Here is a 20,617-nt window from a genome sequence, read left to right as displayed (position 1 = left end):
ACCTACAGGCTGGGGAACTCCCTTCTCGTCAGTGCAGAGGCAGAAAAGGATCCTGGAGTCATTATTGACTCCAAGATGAACATGGATCACCAATGTGGGGACGCGGTCAGGAAGGCTAACCAGCATCGAGAGGGTCCAGAGGAGGCCACCCGCATGATCAGGGGGCAGCAGGGCAGGCCCTACAAGTGGAGGCCATGGGACCTGAACCTGTTCAGCCTCCACAAGAGAAGGCTGAGGCGGGATCTGGTGGCCATCTACAAACTGGCCAAAGGGGACGAGCAGCCTGTGGGAGAGTCCCTGTTCCCCCGAGCACTACTGGGAGTAACGAGCAATAACGGCCATAAATTGACTGACAGCAGATTCAGGCTAAACATCAGGAGGCATTACTTCACTGTCAGGGCATCTAGGATCTGGAACCAACTTCCAAGGAAAGCAATGCTGGCTCCTACCCTGGGGGTCTTCAAAAGTAGGCTAGATGGACACCTGGCTGGGGTTGTTTGCCTCCAGTCCTCTTTCCTGCCTATGGCAGGGGGTCGGACTTGATGATCTGCTCAGGTCTCTTCCGACCTTACCTACTATGAAACTGTGAACTATGAAACTACTATGAAACTATGCCTAGAAAAGGTACTGGTGGCAGTCATGGAAGCACTGACAATAAAAGGACTTTGATCTGATTAAACAGGACCACCGAAGCGTTCTGCACAGATGTGTGAAACTCATGGATTCCTAGAACCAGTCACTGCCCCAGCTGTAGAATATGCTTGGACCCTGGAAATGGGGCACAAAGGGGCACACCCCCTAAATATAACACATACCTTTGTTTCTTCAAAGCAAAATGAAGAAAAAGGGCTTTTCCAGAGTTATGGCTGCATAGAGCAGGGACAGAGACTCACGCTCCCTTTCCTACATAGCTAAAACAGAGTCTCTGGCTGCTGCTGAAGACTGGTTTCTCAATGGGTGGATCTATGCTTTTGAAAAGAGCTAAAAAGCCTGTGCCAGTGGTTTTTAACCTTTTCAGACTTGAGGCGTCTCCAGACAGATTCAAGGCACCTCTCCAAAAAGGCCAGCTCCTGGTTTTCACTCTTTTTGTGAATACAGAAAAATAACGGGTCTGTTGCAAAGACCTCAGAAAGCCCCCAGTTATGGATTCCTACTTGAAATCTCTGGGTTTCTTTTGTGAATCATGCTTGTAAAATGTATCAGTACTATCACTGTGTGGCACCCCAGATGCTGTGACACCCTGGTTGAGAATCGCTGGCTTGTGCTAAAATGCTAGAGTCTGAGCTAAAGAGGTTGTGAGACAGACCGGGAGCAGACAGCAAGACTGCCCTTGACTGGTTAGCTTCATTAGTGGAACACTGAGACCACTAAAAAAGAGAGACAATTGCTAACACTTGGAAAGTGAACCACCATGAGCCATTAAGTGAACTGACTCCCTCAGCTGCCCAAGCAGTAATACCACGGCCGCTGCACTCTGGAGCAGAGATCACAACAGAGCACTTCTATCGCAGGCAGAAAATCAGTTTCCCTGATTAAAAACCACGGGGAGTAAGAAGGGTAACGGCATCCGGAGCTGCATTGGTAGGAGCGTTGCCAGCAGATCGAGGGCAGTGATTCTTCCCCTCTATTCTGCATTGGGGAGGCCACATCTAGAGTCCTGTGTCCAGCTGTGGGCCACCCACTACAGAAAGGATGTGGACACATTGGAGAGAGTCCAACTGGAGGGGAGGTCGATTTTAGGGGAAAAAGGTGCATTTTGTATGTGAGAAAATCTGGCATTGTCTCATGGCTGAACAAGACCTCTCCAGTCTCGCTAAGCAAGAGCACTAACGGACTTCCCAACACAAGGAAGAGACATCCATCTGCACTGGAAAAGGTGGCTAGTCTCTAAGGTCCCATCTTGCAGGAAAGGTAAGGTTTTCACCAGAAAAGGTAGGTTTTCTGCATCATTCTGGGGGACTGAGTGGGAATGGTAATGACAAGCTGGGCAGGCTCCATCAAGGACACTGCAGTTTACCTGCTCCAATGCATACTGTTGCAGACCAACAATAGAGGACACAATTAATAATGCCGCCCCCATAAAGTCTGATGCAATAAATTATCTGATACGCATCTTCATTTGTATGAGAGTAGCCACCTAAGGCAGGCCTCATGGTTCCTTCAGTTCGTACGTACTTTACAGCTGAAATATTACAACAGCCCACCCTACATGCAGCAACATGGCACAACATATGTCACACACATGCCACCGTCTCTCATCTAGACATTACATCAATGACATCATCACTAACCATTTGCTTTTTAGATTTCTAGCATCAACGGTAGTAATTGCCCCAATCAAATCTCCCGAGGGTACACACTTGTATGCCTGCATCAAATTCCCTGCCTTGAATGCAGCACAGAAATAAAACTAGTTCCCCTATCTCCAAAACACAAGAGTTCTGTTATCCAAGAGCAGTTAGTCGAACCTATGTGTGTAAATATGATTTGATACTTGGCAGGTGGCTTGTATTTGGCTGCGGGGAGGAAGAGCTCTTTAAAATGTCCCTAATATGAACATCCAGTTGCTACTCTAGAGCACTCTCAGGCAATTATGCAATTACGGTGCAAGCAGCAGTATGCAAAAGGCTAGCCTTTCATCTGTGGGAGAGCTCCAAATCTTGTACAGACTGCATACATTTTAAGCCAATGATGCTCCGTGAACCTGTAGTTCAGTGAACATCACCCACTTCATTTGGGGTGACTGTGACCACAGAATGAAGATCAACAGGGAGCTTCTGAAAAGTTTCCAATAAAAAGTTTTTGATTTTTTTAAGAAAACGGTGAAAACAAATGCAACGAACCCAGGCAGAAAATCAGAGCAAATGCTTAAATGGTTAGTCATGTCAAAGCACTGAGACAGCAAAGTATTCCACAACCCAAACTTCAAGGTCTTTTTCCTGGGCAGCAAGTTTAATTTGCCTTGTGGCACAAAATACTCTGGTGGCTATTTCTCCATTCATTTTTCTTCCCAGAAAGGAAAGAAGGCGTACGTACTTGAAGCGGACCTTCTCCTCCATATCCATGGGGGGCTCATGGGTGATGAGGTTGACCAGGTCCTCCATGCACTGCTGCTGGCAGATGAAGTCCAGCAGTTTACGGTTCTGCGCCTTGCACTCCTGTAGGATGTCATCTTCGTCCATCAACTCATGCAGCGTCACATCCTCCTTATCCAGCAGCTTGTCCACATGCGATGTTGTGTTCAAATCAAACTTCCAGAACATGATGATGGGACACACCTACCTATAATGTACAAGAAGGTATGTTAATATTCAGGTTTTGCAAGTCAATTCTCTGCTATTTCCCCCCTAACATGGCAGAACTGCTGCCGCAATGGGGTCTGTCTGGGATGCCTGACACACCCACTGAAAAAGATTAAGCTCGTGAATGGGCCTAGGAAAGACGAGAGGAGCACCTGTGTTCTTTAATGCTTCACTAGGCTGGGGCACAGCATTCTGCTTTCACAGGATCAAGCCATTCCACTCTGAATGTTACCATGACCTATATTACTATATTGAGTCCTAGCCACAGTCATGGACTAGGTCCCCAGCATGCCAGGCACTGTGCAAACACAGAACAAAAAGACAGATTTTAATCTGCCCCAACAGGGCAGGGGCTATAAAACAACAGAGACTAGAGCGAGATGGATGCACCTCAAAAGGACGACAGAAGTGAATAATGGGATAGCACTGGTCAGTGCAACTGAAAGCAACCTCAGCACACCAGCAGCCAAACTACTAATGAGATTTTTATTGGTGTGATAGCATAGGAGAGTGTTTTGAGATAAGATCTGATGACGGATAATGAGATATACTCTCTCTAAACACCCACGACATAGCACAGGAGAAAGTGTAACAGTGCTTGTTCGAAAATACAACACAGGGGTGACAGAGGGGCTGAAATCCCAATCATGGGTTGTGAAATACGATCCAGAAGCAGGGTGGTAACTTTGAAGTTAAACACAACCCAACGACCGGTAATTTTTCCTTCCTGAAATTGGGCATCTAGTACTCTGATCCATCACAATTGAGTTATTTCTCCCTTTCCAACCATGCGACATATTAAAAAACAAAACACCTTCTCACTGGCTTCAGGACATATGAACAGCAGAGGGAGCTGCTCAGGGAACTGACCCTCTTCGACAACCCCAGCCACCTGCCCACGCTGAGACACCAGCAGATTCTGCTTTAAAACCATCTTAAAAAATAAAGTCTCCTGCTGGGAGATGGTTAATCTTTGCTTTACTCATTCATTTATTACACAAAAAAATAAGATGAAGGTTTAAGGCAAATCAAGACCCTGGTATTAAGAGGATCTCAAGATTTCACCATTTCACTTTGTCAGGAATACAGCAAGGAAAGGAAAGGTGACAGGAGAATAAGGATTAGTTATTCCCCCTCCTCCCAGCATTCAGTGCTAAAAAAGAGAAGTCCTTAGCCGGGGTGGCACAGAAGATACAGGTACGTTTTACATTTGTGGGCACCTGGTGTTCTGTGAGCCACTCACTGCAACCTGGAAAAAGCCACCAACAGGACTTAATGCCTAGCACACCAAATATCCTGTTGTGCATTATTGTCTTTTCTTGCCTTTCCTATTTATCCACTACACGTAGGTGTTTAATTAGCAAAAGAAAAGGAAGAGATGATCTAAAGTTGCACCACCCAAGATAATATATTTTAAAGTGACAGATAAAGGGATGCACGGAAGAGCAAATGGCTACACGCCAAAATGAGCTGAAAAAAGTACTGTCATTCTGTCCAAGAAATGACCGTGGCTTGAGTGAGGCATCCCTAAAAGAGGGGATCTGTTAATGAACAGCTTGTCATCTTGAGAAACTCCTGAACATATTTGTTGGAAAGAACCAACAGGCTGTTTTACAATACACATGTCAAACAGCAGATCTTAAACTTTCATCCAATTTTATTCATGTCTTGTCAGCATTTGAATGCTCCAACCACTCCAGCGAAGCACAACTGCTTTTTCCCTACTTGTGCAAGGCTTCAGCATACAAGGCCAGCAACGAGAAGAGATTGTGTGAGAGCCGTAATTTGGGGGAGATGAGAACTCGGCTGCCGGCCAAAGACCCATCCTGTGGAAAAAAAATTAATGTAGAATTCTAGATGGATAAGGCCCCCAAACTTACTAAATCTCTACCCAATGTAACTGAGAACCAGAACAGCATTTAAGTATAGCTTCTGTCCGTGTATTAAGAATGATTCAAAGGTGACTCCCTGAACCACCAAAACATACTTGTCTCCAGGTGTCATCTCCATAGAGGCAGGTCCTTAATGAACTGGGAAATGTGTAGGTGCTATCAAAAAAGGCTCAAAGCAGAAGGAGTATGCTACCAGGTTACAGACACAAATGCCTAGACTTTCAGAAAGTGGGGACCTGGACCCAAGCAAAAGCCAAACCCAAGGAAAGGAATATTGCAATATATCCCTGGACTATTTGGGACCAAATAGTCTCTTCCTTTCCAGAGCACCGTAAAGACCAAGGTCCCAATCCCCTGAAAAGCTCTCATTTGTGACAGTTTCTCATGACTATTTAAGCTTTAGAAAGCTAAACCTCTCTGAATCCAAACCAATCAAAAGCAAAACCTCTCTGAATCCAAACCAATAATCTCATGTGCTGCAAAACGTGAGTTCGAGAGCTGGAACAGAATTCTGTCCCCGTTCAGGAGAACCCAAAAATGCAAAGATGCATTTAAACAAGCAAGAGTCAGAGTCCAGGAGTATCTGGATCATCAGGTTTCTAACAACTACTTGAAGAGTCAATTATTAAATTCTCATTCCCACACGTCAAATTGCTGCCTCCGTGGTAAGCTGATACAAAGCTTGTTTGCTCAAGTGGAGGTAGTTTTAATCATCAGACGCCCTTTGCTGAGAGCCCCTACGAGCAGATAGCCCTAACAGAGGTCTGATTGTCCCCACCAGCCAGTGAGCGCTGCTATAAACAGATCATACAAGCAAAAGAAAAAGAAAAATCAACAAAAGCTTCCTCCTGCAACAAGCTAGTGAATGTTTTCCTTGTTCAGTCCAGATTTCTCACCTGTATCCTCCTGCCCCTTTGGAATTACCACTAGGTCACAGACACCCTAGCGCTGGCTGTCACAGGAATGGCAACCAAACCCCGAGGAAACCTTCCCGCGGTAGTTCTTGTTGCACAAAGTTATTTGCAATTCTGGGAAACTGTTCTGAACAGCTTTTGGGACAACCACAGGCCTTCAGTTGAAGAGGCAATCACCCAGTGGTCCACAAAATAATTCGAAAATTCCACCAATAACCAGGAAAATGTGTAAAGAGGTATGTCACCTCCACAGAACAGTTTCCAAATCCAGGCACTGGCATATATATATATATATATATATATATAAATAAAATGGAGTGCTTTGGAGAGCAAATACTTGAAGCTCTCAGAACAAACACAAACTGAAATCTTATCCTGGGCAACTGGTTTAGAACAAGGAACATCTCCGATGCCCAGATCTGGACAAGCCGCTCAGAGCATCCTAAGGAACATTTATGAAAAACAGAGGAAGCCTAGAAGGAACGTGGGCAGTTGAAACGTCTGGTCAAGATGTAGAGACACTACTTTTCTGAAGAGGCAGTCAGGTCACGTCAAGTCAAGTCAAGTCAGTCCCAAGGCTGCTGCAACCACTGGGACACCTTAGATGCTGGGCATCATTGGTGATTCTTCGGACAAAGTGACCTGGTGGTACCCATCTCCTCTCCAGGTATGGATGGCTGTTGGCTCACAGGGAGCTCATCCACCCTTTGACAAGTCTTTTTTTTAGTCCTGCTGGGTGTCCACATGCTGTCCTCAACCCAGGCTAGCCCAACAACCCAACCATGGAACAGGCTGTATTGGTTTACATGGTACCAGAGAGCAGACCAAGAGAGGCCTGGCCTGACAGAGGTACCTATCAAGGAGTCCTCTATGACAAGCCTGACGCAGACTGACCATTAAAGCTATCACTGGACTGGTGATAAAATAAGGAACAGAAGCTATTAGTTGCTTGAAATGGGAAACAGGTCTACAATGCTTTAAAGTGCAGCACTGACGGTACAAATTGGCACTTGCAGACTGGCTTCCTGGGGAAGTAATGAAAACCTTGAGGCATGTTCCCATCAGAAGAGTCTCGGTTCCACCAAGAACGTGGCCTTTGTAGTCGGTCAGACTGGAGAGAACAAATGCTGGATGAAACTGGTCTTCCCCCCTTTCCTAGAAAACAGTCCTGAACAAACACCAAGTCTCTGGGAAAGGAGCCGTCATTCCTACGTCCAGAGGGTGGATAAAGGGGAATGCAAAGATCTATGGAAAGACACGGTTCTGAGTCTGCCTGATGAATGTGAGGGTTTTAATTTGATTTGGAAGGACTAAACTTTAAAACAAGGTTCTCTCTAAGGGAGGAAGACGCGGAAACCCATATTCCCCCACTCCCTCCTTTTTTGCTTTTTTTCCCCACCCCAACCCTACCCTCCTGGGACAATTCCTTGATTATGACACACACAGTCATTTGAATAAAGGCTTGAGCAACTCCTTGCAGAAACTGCAGTGCAATCCCTTTCTGGTTTCAAAATGGTGAAACTTTGCTGCTTCTGCAGATATAGTCTTATCTGCTGCCCCTCGAAGAGACAAGGGAATGCCTTTTAACAACAAAAGACAGGAAAGATAAGGAACAGAGAAGAGCAAAGCTGGAACTAAGTATTCTTACGACAGGGCTTCCTTAATGCAGATGCATTGGTGCAGGATCCCAGCAACTTGGATAACCACGGGAGCTGGCAGGCTAATTGCTCTCATTAAATGCCCTTGGCGATGTTGCTAGGAAATAACCTGCTGTCAGGCTGAGTGAAATGAAAGGTTAAGCAGGTCTGGTATATGTGAAGGAAGAATGGAAGGGAAAAGTCCGACTCCAATTCCAGCAGTTCTTGTGATCGGCTCCGCTGCGCTGCTGAAGGCTATCAGCAGATCTAGTGCTAACAGCCAACTGGATCAGACCACGCTGGGCTACGAAGGGCTAAAACAAAAAAGTTACTGTACTAACACACTAGCAGCATATAGCCTGCCAGACAGTCCTTGTTATCACAAAATCCTAGAAAAGAAGGCCTGTAAGGGACTTCAGAGGTCACATCTAGTCCAATCCCTTACTCAAGGCAGGATCATCCCTACCCAAATCTTCCTACGCAAGTGTCTGTCTAACCTGCTCTCTTAAAATCTTCAGGAAAGACCCTCATGCAAAACAACCAGGAACACACATAAGAAACACCCCAGGTGAAGCAGGGAAAAACCATCAGCATCCTGCTGCTGCAAGGAAATAATCTGTTAACATACACCCCCGAGATCCAAGGAAAAGGGCCATGCCCCTGCTACAGAGGGAGGCAAGAACCCTTCAACTCCAGCTCCCTTAGTGGTCTTTAGGCCTTTCCTGGAACAAACACCTGATGATCACAGCAGCTTGAAAGAAGGAGACTGGTAATCTGGAAGAATCTCCACTTTCTCAAAGAGGTCCCTGGATGCCGTATTTCAAGCTAATCAAATAAAAAAAAAAAGCACCTTAAGACCTCTAAGCTTGCTGCTTCCCAAGCAGCAGGACCTGCTATTGAATTCCCAGCACAATATTAAGGCTTGCCTATGACAGGACTCAGCCCTTCCCACCCCACATCCCAAGGCAGCTCCTAGGGCTGCCACCCCCCTCTCCAGTTATGCTACTGTAGCGCTCTCTCGCTGGTGAACAATGAAGAGAGAAAAGGCAATGCGAGACGGTACACAGACATTTAAAGTAAATGAAACTATGCAGAAAAAAGCCAATCTGCAGAAAACTGCAGGAGCTATGAGAGAAGAGGAGAAACGGCGAGTAGGACCTCAGGTGTTCTCTACCCACAGACAGATGGGTACATCTTTCATGCATTCCCTACATCCTGGAAGGTGCTCTCCTTAACGTGACCTCAGCAATGCCACTGGTTCATGCAAGACTGATGAATCTGGAGAACGTTTCAGTATCTGCTGGACCTAAAAGTTTGAATTCATCTTTCATGAGCATGAATGTTCAGAATGATGCACATCATTCCAGGTGAGGTCTCAACAGGGCCTTATATAAAGGCATGAATGCCTCCCTTCAACAGGAGGATACCATCAATACATCACCCCTTCTCCCCAGGAGAGCACACAAAAAAAAACAGATGCTCCCTGTGCCTGAAGAGGGGTGTCTGTACCCGAAAGCTTGCAAAGAACAATTGCCAAGTATTTAGCTGATCTAATAAAAGATGTCACATTTACCCAAAGAACCTTGTCTCCCTTCAACAGAAAGGCCCCTCCCAACACATCCTAGATCACATTTACCTTAGTGACTTGGTTGCCCTAAAATCAGTTAAAACCTCCTCCTCCTCCTCTCCCATACCCAACCGATGAGCCCCAAATGTCTGACTTCACTCTTTATACTACTGAGCTACATCCCACTTCTGTTACTCCAGAACAAGGTCTGACAATAGTTAAACATATGACCCACGGGCTGGATCTGGCCTGTGTAGTCATATAATCTGGCCTGCAGGTCACTGGACTGACTCCAAGTGCTGGCCCCAGCCCCACGTGCATGCAGCGCAAGGGCTGGACCCCATGCCATACGTGCTACAGGTGGCACAGGGAGCAGGTTGGGGGCAGTGCACGCAGCCCGAGCCCTAGACCCCCTGTGCTATGCACAGCGCTGCATCCAGTCCACACACTGCAGGCAGCGCATCCCCATGCCAGCCCCAGAGGCTATGTGTACAGCGAGCCCCGAGGCCAGGGTGCTGCAGGTGGTATGCAGGGCCGGACCAGCTGCATGCACTGCAGGTGACACAGGGGGCTGGCAGGGGGCACATACTCCATGCAGCACCCCACTGGACCCAGAGCCAGTGGGCAGGGCCAGTCAGCAGGGTGCCACATGGAGCAGGTGCATCGTGCCATGTGCAGCCAGTCCAGCCCTGCATGCTGCAGACAGCAGGTGCCAGCCCCTGACGCTGCATGTGGCAGAGAGGGCCTGGGGTTGCATGCAGCCCCCTGGACCAGCCTGTGCTGCCTGCAGTGCTGGGTCCAGCCCCCATGCCGCAAGCAGCACATGCCCCATGCCAGCCCAGAGGCCTGGTGTGTGCTGTGTGGTGCACAGGCTGTATCCAGCTGCTCCCCAGGCTGGCCCACAGACTGGCTCAGAGACACTCATCCAGGCCATGGCACTGGATGACTTTGACAACGCAGCTGTACAATATCTTAATGCATTTGCATTGATAGTATCCAACTCTGTGGCACGGGTTAATTTATAACCATGTACCTGTTTCGTACAAAGGCAATTACTACAAATATTAAACAAAATCGGGCTCAATGTAGATCCTTGAAGACCTCCACCCCACCTCCCTCCAGACTCCTACTTCGCGCTATAAAGCTATCTGGGGCTATAGCTAGCTTCTTACCTTAAATTCCTCTACTGACTCCAGTCTTCTCCAACTGAGCTCACCATTGTGCATGGAGCACTGTACTAAATGCTTAACTAAAGTTTGGACAGAGGAAAACTCCTGCATTTCCTCTGCTGAGAAAAATCAGTTATCTAATCAAAGGTGGCTATCATGTAAGGCTGGTACAATCTACCTTTGGCAAATGTGCGTTGAGATTTCTCCTGTTTTCCATTTACCTCCATGTCTTTAATTGTTCCCTGCCAGGACTTCACCTTCCCCCACTGAGATTTTTTTTTGAGCTTCCCAGTAAGATACAGCTATTACTTTCTTCCCTCGGTAACAGATGAGTTGACGTTAAAAAGAAGTTGAACTGTTTCATTAACTGAGAACTTGTGTACAGACTTTCATTTCTGGCTCCTAGCAGCTCTCTGAGGCTCCATTCCTCCACAGACATTACCTCATCCTCAGTCAAAATCCTGAGCTCTGCTGTGTTCAGCACAGGGCGAACAACGGATATGAATCTTTTGAAAGAAGAGGGGCCCTCCCTGACAAGAATCAGTACACACAGGGTTGGCTGGGCCGTGGTGTTGAATAACAGGCAGACCGGACAGCTGAAATCTGAGTCCCTTCAGAGACGTCGTGCTTTCAGATCTTGTGGAGATGTGTGATGGTTTGAAGGAAGATTAGGATCTTTCTGGTTCCAAGTGTGATGGAAAACGGAAGTGGAAAAGGAAACTTTTTTGTAGGCAGTGCGCAGCTACGCAAGACATGATGCAAATGCTGCATAAGCACTACCAATTGAAGCCAAATCCAGAAGAGACAGGTAACACTGGTGGGCAGTCTGCAGGAGCTGGGGTCAATTAGGGTACCCATCACTGACGGGGTTCAGCCTCCCCTGGCCACTCAGGTTTGCAGCCTCTGGATCGTCTGTCCAGGTGGCAGCGGTGGCTAGGAGCACCTTTAACCAGCTCCATCAGGTGAGAAGGCTGCAACCTTTCCTTTCACATCTGGATCTGGCCACCACCATCCAGGCTATTGTAACATCAAGGCTAACTACTGCCATGAGCCCTACATAGCACAGCCCTTGAAGACTGTCCAGAAGCTGCAGATGATGCAGAACGTGGCAGCCTACTTTCTGATCTGGGGGTGTTGCCAGAAGCACGCCATTCAAATGCTCCAGAGTCTGCACTGGCTCCCATTTGGGCAAGCCTTTAGCAAGTAAGGCTAGGTTGGGATATTGTTTAAGGGTCTTTTTTTCGTTCTGCTTTGGACCATATAGCTTATTTTAATCCTCTCCTTGCTTTTATAACCCTTTTGTTTCTCCTGTTGTGCTCTCTTGGTCACTTATATTATAAATTATTCTGCTCTCTTCTGGAAGCTGGCCTGAGCCTTTGTTGGGCAGGCTGGCATCAATCTAATCAATACATAGACAACACAGCAGGGAAGGGCTCCATGTGTTCAGGATACCTAATAGGATGAAATGGTTGTTATGAAAGGGTAAGACTGTCACCCTTTTTAAGCCTTCTGCTCCCCCTTTTATAAGACATCACTCTGGGGGCATCTACACATCACCGTATGGCGCGCTCTGGCAACATAGCGATCACGTAGGTCTGTACGTGATCGGCTGCTATGTCACTGTCGCAGCACACTCCCTGGTACAGCGCGCCGCTACAGTGATGAAACAGCGAAATCTAACCGTGCACAGCGTGCACGGCGCAGTACAGAGAGTTACAGCGCCGTGCTTTAGTACTTCCAACCAGGGAGTGTGCTGCTTCCTAAAGCACAGTGACATGTAGACGTGCCCTATAGGGGCAAATCTAATGTTGCTGTGGTGCCTTAACTGTCCACCTAGGATCTGCAAATATTTGGATACTTTGGTACATAATTAACACCAAATGTCCTCATTTTCTAAAGCTTGGGGTTTTCTTTTCTTTTAATAAAAAGAAACTTTAAAGGGTTGGGGGTTTTTACTCTAAAATTAAGTATTCTTAGACTTAGTATGAGCTAATGATTAAAGACTGGGAATTCCATATAAAAGATGGCTCTGTCAAATCAAGTCTCCTTTCATCAGGATGGCAAACATTTGACAGCAAGTGCTCTGTGACTGCACCTGGTTCCTAAAAGTCCCCCAAGCTCATTTTATTTCCAGAAAGCTTTTTTTTTACCTCACATGCCCTTTATCAACCTACTTGCAAACTTTCTGAGATCAAGATCATGTTCTATCTGTGAACATGTACCTGTGCGCCCGGATCCCAATGTAGAGTCCAAGCAGTACAGAAATAAAGCCACTTCAGGTCTAAAGATCTTCTTCACTACTGGCCAGGTAGTTTTCCAGTTACACTGCTAAAGCTTCATTGAGATGGGGAAAAAATGGTAATCTAAACACCACTATGAAAACAGGGCAGGCAAACAGCCTTGCAGCAGATGACACCAAATTCCAAGGTTACATTCACAGTAGATCCCTGGAATTATTTACATGCCTTTCCTTTAGCTTGAAAGCTGATCTAAAGTTAAAATTTCAGTAAATACTCTGAGGACTTGTGATTTATCATTCAAAGGGGCATTCAAAATTACCCTTACTGAATGAATACAATGCCTTATATTATACAGCAGAACTAGAGTACAACCTCTATTTGATAGAAAAGCTCTTCTTATTTCTTTTAGTGATCTAGATGCTTACTTCATACAAGAGGGAAGAAGGAAAACAAGAGAAACTCGCATTTTCTCCAGGGACTGCACGAATAGAGAGAGGACAGGAGACGAAGAGTCTGGCCCTCATTCCAGCTGCAGCATCTCCTTTTCAATATATTCTTAGATTAGGATCATCTCAGCCACTTGAGAAATCCTCTGGCATCAGAAATCAACTAAATAGGTGCTAGAACGAGAGAAGCTGATTCTGTCGGGAGTGAATCAAATCACAACGTATCCCAAAAGCCCAGGATTCTCTGTTTAAACCCTGGCAAAGTGCGGGAAGTTTTGCTCGGTTGGTGGCATTTTGCAAACAGAAAATGTGCTCCGATCTGCTGCACCAGAAAAGTGTGGGAGAGAAAAAATTCTAAGCTGCCAAACTTGTGGCCTTCTTTCTCTTAGAGAAAGCCAGACGCTGCAAGCCAGTTGGCAAAAACCTGTGCAGCTTTCTATGTTTTCCAGAGACCTGTACCTGCCCTAATCATTCAATGAGCGAAGAGCTGGCACACAACGTCTCCAACTAAAAATAACCCATTTTTAAATCTGAACCTGTTACCGAGCTTGTACGGGTTCAAGACCTTTTCCACGTCTACAGGGAAAGCCTGCCTATCTATAGGAAATGCCCCTGTCCCTTCCCATTTCCCCACCTCCCCAGGCAAGGACAGCCCATCAGAACTGCTCCTCCTTCGGCACGCTGCCAGACAGACCTCCCTGCCTGCCTCCTCCTCGGTCAAAGGCTTGGCAGCACTTCTGCCATACAAAGCCATTCCCCCTCCTCTCTGGCTCCCTGCACTGCCCCCCTCCCAGGCTGGGGGCAGATACAATTCTCAGATGCCCCTCAATGTCACTTGGCTCCCGAGGGAGAAGAAGGGGAACAGAGTGGACCCCCAAAAGTAAGGAAGAAAGAGCAGCAGAATCTAAAAGGTGCGTTTCAGCCTTTACCATCAATGACTCCCACCGAGGGGGTCACCGTGCCTTTGGCAAAAAGCAGGTGGTGATGGGGTGTACAAACCCACGAGTCAGGAAAGTGTTCACAGGCTACTGCGGCCCTCGTCGACCCTGCCCTGGGACACCAGTGACAGGCGTTAAGTGCCAAAGGAAATGCTCCAAACAGAAAGCCCAGCTCAGTGGCTGGGAGACCAAACAGGAGGGAAGGCTGGAAGGAGAGGCCTGCCCAGTCCGGCTGACAGCACCACGTGCTCCCAGCCTGCCCGTCCGCTGGGAGTTAAATCCAGAAGAAGCCAAAGAGCTCCCATTTCCCACTGCTCCCCTGGGAGAGTGGGAGTCTTGTACGAGGATACGGTCATGTCAGCCCAGAGGAGGCTGGAGACTGGGTGGATCCGCTGGGGGTAAATAGGTAAGCAAATCAGAGTACGCTGATGGCACAGAGGCATCCAGCTCTTCTCCTCTGCTAGATCCCAAGTATAAGGAGTACAGAGTAGCTCTTCCTATTTGTGCTGTGCACTTCAGCATGGCCAACAACTGCTTTAAGGCCTCGTCCAGACTCAGGATTTCACCCCAGCTACCCATCAGTGGCTGAGCAAGGTAGTTGGGGTTATAGGCCAAGGACACTTTTTCTGTGAAGACACTACTTTGGCATATGGACTTTACCCTGCCTGAAAACAGGGGGTAAAAGCTGATGGCTGCAAACAGCCTTGCCTCTCCAAAGTAGCTGGGCCCTACCTAGGGAAAATGACCTAGCTAGCAAAGGGCTATTCTACGCAAATTTAATGTTTTGCCTAAAAATGTCAACCTACATGCTATCGGACAAGTCAGCTGCAAAACAATAAGTTTGGCCAAAAATGAATGACAGGGACACTCCTCCTCTTTTCTTCTGTGCAAAAGCACACAAATAGGGAAAATGAGTGTCTCTATGGTGGAAGAAAACCAAGTTTCAGAGGAAAAATATTTGCCTTTCAATTCTTTCAGTCAGAGTAATAACAAGTAACAAATTGTCAGACAAACAGGCTTTAGGCTGGATGTTCTTTAAAACACATGGAGTGATAGAGCTGCAAATACATTATACAATAGGATTATACCTGGCATTTTAATTCATGGAAATCATAGAGAAGTAGGGCTGGAAGGGACCTCAAAAGATCATCTAGTCCACCCTCTGCCTGAGGCAGGAAACATCTCGTGTCCCGTAGGGGGATCGAACCTGCAACCTTGGTGTTGCTGGCACCGTGACCGACAGCAAGGAAGGATTCAATGTTGTGTTCAACTGTACTATTCAGTAGTCTGTTCCTCAAAGACAATGTTTTGCTTCTGGAATTTTTTGAATCCCCCTTTGCATTACAAAAACTGAGATGCGTGTTCCAATGAGATATCATTCATACAACAGGCATAAGGAAAGCTAGCGTAATCCACTGAATGTTTGCTTCTTTAAATGGTAGAACCAGAAACAGCATGCACGTCAAACTGTTGGCCTGTATCACCAATTATTAATAAACCAGTATTACGTTGGCTGGAAGAAGACCGAATATCTTATTGCTGTATAGCTATTTTAAATGTACTAAATATGCTTCCTGACCCTCCAGCAGTTGTGATTCTCAGACTTCCAGAAACATTTCATAGAATCACAGACAAGGAGGGTGGGAGGGAGCTCAGGAGGTGACATCTAGTCCATCCCCGGCTCCAAGCAGGACCAGCTCCAACTCCATCATCCCAGCCACGGCGTTGTCAAGCCAGTGCTTAAACACCTCCAAGGATGGAGACTCCACCACCTCTCTGGGGAGCCTGTTCCAGTGCTTCACCACCCTCCCAGTGAAAAAATTCTTCCTAATATACAACAATGGTCACAAGCTAGCAGAGAGCAGATTTAGGCTGGACATTAGGAAGAACTTCTTCACAGTTCGAGTGGCCAAGGTCTGGAACGGGCTCCCAAGGGAGGTGGTGCTCTCCCCTACCCTGGGGGTCTTCAAGAGGAGGTTGGATATGCATCTAGCTGGGGTCATCTAGACCCAGCCCTCTTTCCTGCCTATGCAGGGGGTCGGACTCAATGATCTATTGAGGTCCCTTCCGACCCTAACATCTATGAATCTATGAACCTCAACTTCCCTTGTTCCAACAGGAGCCTACTGCTCCTTGTGCTGTCACCTGCCCCCACTGAGAACAGTCCAGTTCCATCCTCTTTGCATCTACCCTGCTGTTCAGCCCAGACAACATATGAACTGAACTGCAAGCAGGGTCTGCTGGGGGTTTTAAGAGTCTGAGGCTGAACAGCCCTGACCCAGGGTGGTCTCACCCTTTAAGGGGGCCAGAGGGGCTCCTACCCCAGGACCAGCTGTGGGTGACTACCTGGCACTTAAAAGCCCAAGAGAGCACCCTGCTTGACCTGGCGAAGATTTGGACTGGCGGAGAGGCTCCTCTGACAACAAAGCTCACCCGCATGGCAGCAGGCACACCAGCCTGCTCGCCAACCCAGTCATCAAGCTGCATAGCTGCTTGAGCCCCGCTGGGGAGGGCTATGATTAAGTCCAGGCAAGGTATCGCACAGCAAGCTCTAACGCAGCCTGAAAACATAGAAACAGCCTTTGTGTGGATACAGGAGACCTTTTGCCTGCCCATAGAGTCAAAGTCGAGGAGAGTTTCTGCATGGCCTTGCTCTATCCAAAGAGCAGAGACAATCCTGCCAATGTACAAAATGCAGCTTCCCCCCAAAGTGGTTGAAGGTGCAGAAAAGAAACCTGTCTGGTGGATCGCTCCAATCCCACCAAATTCCAGGACTTGAGACACGACCCGCAGTCAAGGTCCAGCTGCCCCCTTTACGCTGAACTCTCGGTGGTGGTTCAGTCAAGAGGACTTGGATCTCTCCTACTCCTCAGAGCGAAAGCCGCCGAGGAAGAAGTGCTTACAGGCATGAAGGGCAAGATATCAGGGGTTTGTTAACCCTGCTAAGATGACACCAGGTGAGGATGAGGAGAAGCAGCAACCAAAGGGATTTCATGGTGCCGATGAGAAGCCCTGAGCATTTCGGGACTAGCCTTTTATTTAGGACACTATCTTCTGGTAACTTTATTAAAGACAAGCTTCTGGGCAAATGGGGAATTTCTTCCACTTGGCTGAATGAGTCCAGTCCCTTCAGTGGACATATTAACTACGAGCCAGAACGTCCTGTTAGCCACCCAGCCTCCGGGCTTCAAGGGACAGCAATGTTCAGTCCATGTGCAGGGTGCTCAATACACACATGCAATCATCCTGAGCTTCCCGAGGACCTGCCGCTCACCACTGAGCCAAGCTACCCTGGGGGAGAGGAGGGAGTCCAGGCACATTTCTAAACTGTGGCAGAGGATTCAAAGCAGAGTAGAGTTTGTCAGAAATTAAAATATTGTTTAAATATTGTTTAAAATACGGCAGTTCGTCACTGTTTCGGGGGATGGCACCAGTCGTGGTCAACTTCTTGTTTCAAAAGAAATCTCAAATATCCCATTATGACCATTTCGCAATGAAAACTTCTGTCTTTTGGTTTGCAGATTTTTGGAGCCTCCAAGGAGAGCATTAAAGTCAAAACCAAAGCACGTTTCAAGTGAGCCAAGCCAAATTTCGCCCCCTTTCAATGGTCACTTGGAGAAAACCTGAGATTGACTCCTCATCCCTGTTGGCAAAAACATTTGAAAAGTGCTTCAGCACCACGTGCTTCAGCTGCCTGAAGTGGAAGACCTACTTTTTTTTTTTTTTTTGCCATCAGTCTGAGAATAGAAAAATGGAACTAAACTAACGCGCGCATCAACTACAAGTGGAGAAAAATCAGTGCGCTGGCTGACACCTGCTTGGGTTTGGTTTCTCAGCCATAGACAGCACAAAAGGAAATGAAAGGCTGCTGCAGCCACTTGCTCTTGTGATCCTTTGCTATGGCTGTGGGGAGCAGGGGAAAGCAAGGTCAAGAGTTACTACTGCTCAAACAAAATGCAAATCTCGGGCCCATGGGGTATAGGCAGGTACCAGCAATGGACTACATGTGGACAATCACACAAAGAACACCGCTTCGTTTTGGAACAAGACCAAATCATGTATTACATTTAGACTTTCCAAAAACATAGTAAAAGCAATACAACAGAATATACTAACGAGACCCAATAACAAGCCTTTTTGATAATAAATAGGTCTTTGACTTAATCCGTTCACAGAGAATGATTTTTTATGCATTTTTCATTAAAATAAGCATTTTTTTCCCCTCCATCTGGCTACAAATGGTCTTAAGCTGGAACCATCTGTATTTCTCCAACTGTGGTCCAGGACATGAGAAGAGTTATAGTAAATCTACAGGGAATCACAGATTTTATGTTTTTATCTATTTTGAGACCTATACATTTGATAATTATGTATTTCCTAAACTCTCACAGCTTGTTCACTAGGAAACCAAAAGAGAAACGTGAAATGATTTAATAAGTTTTCTTTTCACTCCATCACCAACCCTCCTCTCCACCACTTCACTCCCTCTCCAACCCCCTTCCTACACTCACCCTCCAGCCTCAAAGTTTTGCATGTGACTAGGTACAACTCTGTATCTGGTATTTATGTAAAATCCTCAACTAAACAAAGAGAGCATAAAAAGGGATGAAGGAAGGAATTAAAGTATCCAGCTTCCTAAAGGCAAAAAATAAGTCCGTGCAGATTTTCTCTGATGGATATGGTGCTCAGTGCATCCAATCTGTCTGCCTAGCGCAAGTCAAATCCCAGTAAATGAATCCAACATAAAAAGTACATTCTGCAACTAACAGAGTGCTCCTTCGATAAGAAACAAGTTCAGCAGAGTTTAAATGACTTTTTAAGCAGACAAGTACACATTTTCCCTACTCTGAAATTCAAATAGCTGCAAGGATTTTTCAGACTTTCCAAAAGAAGTCTGGACTGGGACCAAGCAGGAAAGGTTGAGCCCCGAGAGGAGTCTGACGAATTGTAAGTGAACGAGAACAGGGCAAAACAACGTCGTCTCAGGACGTACCTCAAGCAATCCCGGCTCAGAAACAACTTGAGAACGCTGCGTTTCTGTCAACAGCTGAGAAGAGGCGTGATACAGTCCTTCAAGCAAGAGCAGCTAGATCCAATTTGCATACAACGCCAACTCACTTTACGGCCCTGAACAATTCACTTATCTTCCCTGCGCCTGAGTTTTCCACCCTAATATTGGAGCAAAAATCCCCCGCCCCAAAGGATGCTGGTAATGATTAACATTCGTACATACACGTTTAAGATAAAAGACTGCAAATGCTGATATGCAATCACCAGTCTGCCTACATGGGGTAGGGACAGGGAACAGGGGCTGTTACCCCAGTGGTCTTCTACCTACTCAAGTTCCCAGAATAAGACTGCTTACACCAGGTTATGCAGATACCCAAGACACAACCTCATATGTTGCGCTCACCTCCTCCGGCTTGGCTCTCCTCCACTGTACTTCAGATGCAGCTGGGAGCAAGGCTAAATCAAGGCACAAGCATAACAAACCGTGCCTTGAGCTTTCCAGAGTCATGTGATGGCATGAGAGCCTGTACATTCATTTTCAAAACTGTTTCTTGTCCTTGTGGTTGGAAAGAAGTTTGCGAACTCAACTGATACAACTGGATGCAACCGCGCCTGAGCCTGCAGGCAGCATGCAGCAAAAGGAACAGCAACAACAGCTTGAGCTAGAGAAGAACAAGGACAGGAGCCCAGACCGGTCATGGGGGCCTGAAAGCCCAAGACTGCTCACCTTTTATGGTGGTCAGATGCTCTTCAGACTTCGCTGAAAAAGACTACCACCTGCCTGCTTTACAATGCCACCTGCTTTGGTTCTAAAAGCTGTCTTGGGTCAACTTAAGTACAGACAATATTTTGGGTCCACCCCCGTCCCCATAATATTGTATTACTTGAAAATAGTTTACTATCTGAGGCCCATAAGGGCCCAAGGAAGGCAAAATGTGTACCTGTGAGAAACTTTGGTCCTACATAAGCTTTGCAATTCCATGCGACCCCAAATATCTCTGGGTTTGAGAATAACAGACAGCTTCAGGGTTGCTCCTTTTAGCAGGCTGAGAGGTCCCGTGCATCAGCTCGGGGATCTACAAGTTATTGGTAATAGAATCAGTCACATTAAAATCCAAAACCAAACACTAAACCAAGCACTATATACATTTTCCACTGCTTACTAGCATCCTGCTTTAGTCGGCTGTACTAGAATCAAAATCTTGAATGTAATCTGTGCGTACAAGCTTTTCCCCCCACCAGCTGCAGCAGTCAGTGGAGTAAAGCACAATCAAGTCCCACAGGTGTCGTTTCTTGATGAGATTCTGCACAGGCTTTTGACTTTGCTCACTCAGTTTCGCTGCTGCTCATCAAAATTGCTGGCTATTACAATCAAAACTGCTCTGCTCTACACAATCCTCCAGCCCAGCAAACACTGTATAACTGAGAAGCAAGTGTCCTTTGCAGCGATAAGACTGCCACCACCGGGAATCTTTGAAATGATCCTTCCCTTTCAAAAGGAA

General features: G+C 46.7%; 1 protein-coding gene across 1 annotated transcript in view; it reads right to left on the bottom strand.

The window, feature by feature from the left end:
• Positions 1-20,617, bottom strand: part of PPP6R2 (protein phosphatase 6 regulatory subunit 2) — a 154,817-nt gene that overhangs the window by 89,851 nt on the left and 44,349 nt on the right. The window contains 1 exon segment of the mRNA XM_025215448.1: positions 3,037-3,282. Coding sequence (XP_025071233.1) covers positions 3,037-3,263 — 227 coding nt within the window. The 5' untranslated portion in view covers positions 3,264-3,282.

The sequence above is a fragment of the Alligator sinensis genome, unplaced genomic scaffold (assembly GCF_000455745.1).
Source record: "Alligator sinensis unplaced genomic scaffold, ASM45574v1 scaffold1083_1, whole genome shotgun sequence".
Classification (NCBI taxonomy): Eukaryota; Metazoa; Chordata; order Crocodylia; family Alligatoridae; genus Alligator; species Alligator sinensis.
Note: the sequence above shows the minus strand (reverse complement) of the source record. Positions and strands in the feature narration are given on the sequence as shown.